The sequence below is a fragment of the Laccaria bicolor genome, genomic scaffold, assembly GCF_000143565.1.
Source record: "Laccaria bicolor S238N-H82 LACBIscaffold_2 genomic scaffold, whole genome shotgun sequence".
Classification (NCBI taxonomy): Eukaryota; Fungi; Basidiomycota; class Agaricomycetes; order Agaricales; family Hydnangiaceae; genus Laccaria; species Laccaria bicolor.
The window spans coordinates 48,977-49,726 of NW_001889873.1; the positions used below are offsets into that span (position 1 = coordinate 48,977).

General features: G+C 35.7%; 1 protein-coding gene across 1 annotated transcript in view; it reads left to right on the plus strand.

Annotated features, from left to right (window-relative positions):
• LACBIDRAFT_321470 (uncharacterized protein) overlaps nucleotides 1-532 on the plus strand; it is a gene marked incomplete at both ends in the record, with an annotated part of 2,670 nt that extends 2,138 nt beyond the window's left edge. The window contains 6 exon segments of the mRNA XM_001874377.1: nucleotides 69-92; nucleotides 196-219; nucleotides 316-346; nucleotides 418-439; nucleotides 477-480; nucleotides 500-532. Coding sequence (XP_001874412.1) covers nucleotides 69-92; nucleotides 196-219; nucleotides 316-346; nucleotides 418-439; nucleotides 477-480; nucleotides 500-532 — 138 coding nt within the window.
• Between the last annotated feature and the right edge of the window lie 218 nt (nucleotides 533-750).

Sequence of the window (750 nt, forward strand, 5' to 3'; positions counted from 1 at the left end):
ATAGTGTCCGCTTTTTGAGACTACAAAAATTAGTAGTGTCTGTCTTTTCAGACTACAATGGTTTGTAGTGTCCGCTTTTTGAGACTACAAAAGTTAGTAGTGTCTGCTTTTTCAGACCACAATGGTTTGTAGTGTCCGCTTTTTTCATTATAAAAGTTAATAGTGTCCACTTTTTGAGACTACAATGGTTTGTAGTGTCCGCTTTTTGAGACTACAAAAGTTAGTAGTGTCTGCTTTTTCAGACTACAATGGTTTGTAGAGTCCGCTTTGTTCATTATAAAAGTTAATAGTGTCCACTTTTTGAGACTACAAAAGTTAGTAGTGTCTGCTTTTTCAGACTACAATGGTTTGTAGAGTCCGCTTTGTTCATTATAAAAGTTAATAGTGTCCACTTTTTGAGACTACAATGGTTTGTAGTGTCCGCTTTTTCATTACAAAAGTTAATTGTGTCCACTTTTCTGACATATAGTATGTAGTGTGGTTAGCTATATATATATAGGTCATTGGGGATATGATTGAAGGATTGGGATGAGTTGACATTCTGCCACTTATGAATAGTTGCTTTTGATGTCAGGTCCATGGCTGCTTTTTATACTTGCAATCTGTGATGTCTTTTCATATGAGAAGTCACTATCCTATCTAATCAAAGGGTGTGCTTCACATGAATCCTGGATAGACATTGAAAAACAGACAGGACCAACCACATATTTAACTCACTTTTGGCACCTTTAAATCAATCTACTCAAGGCT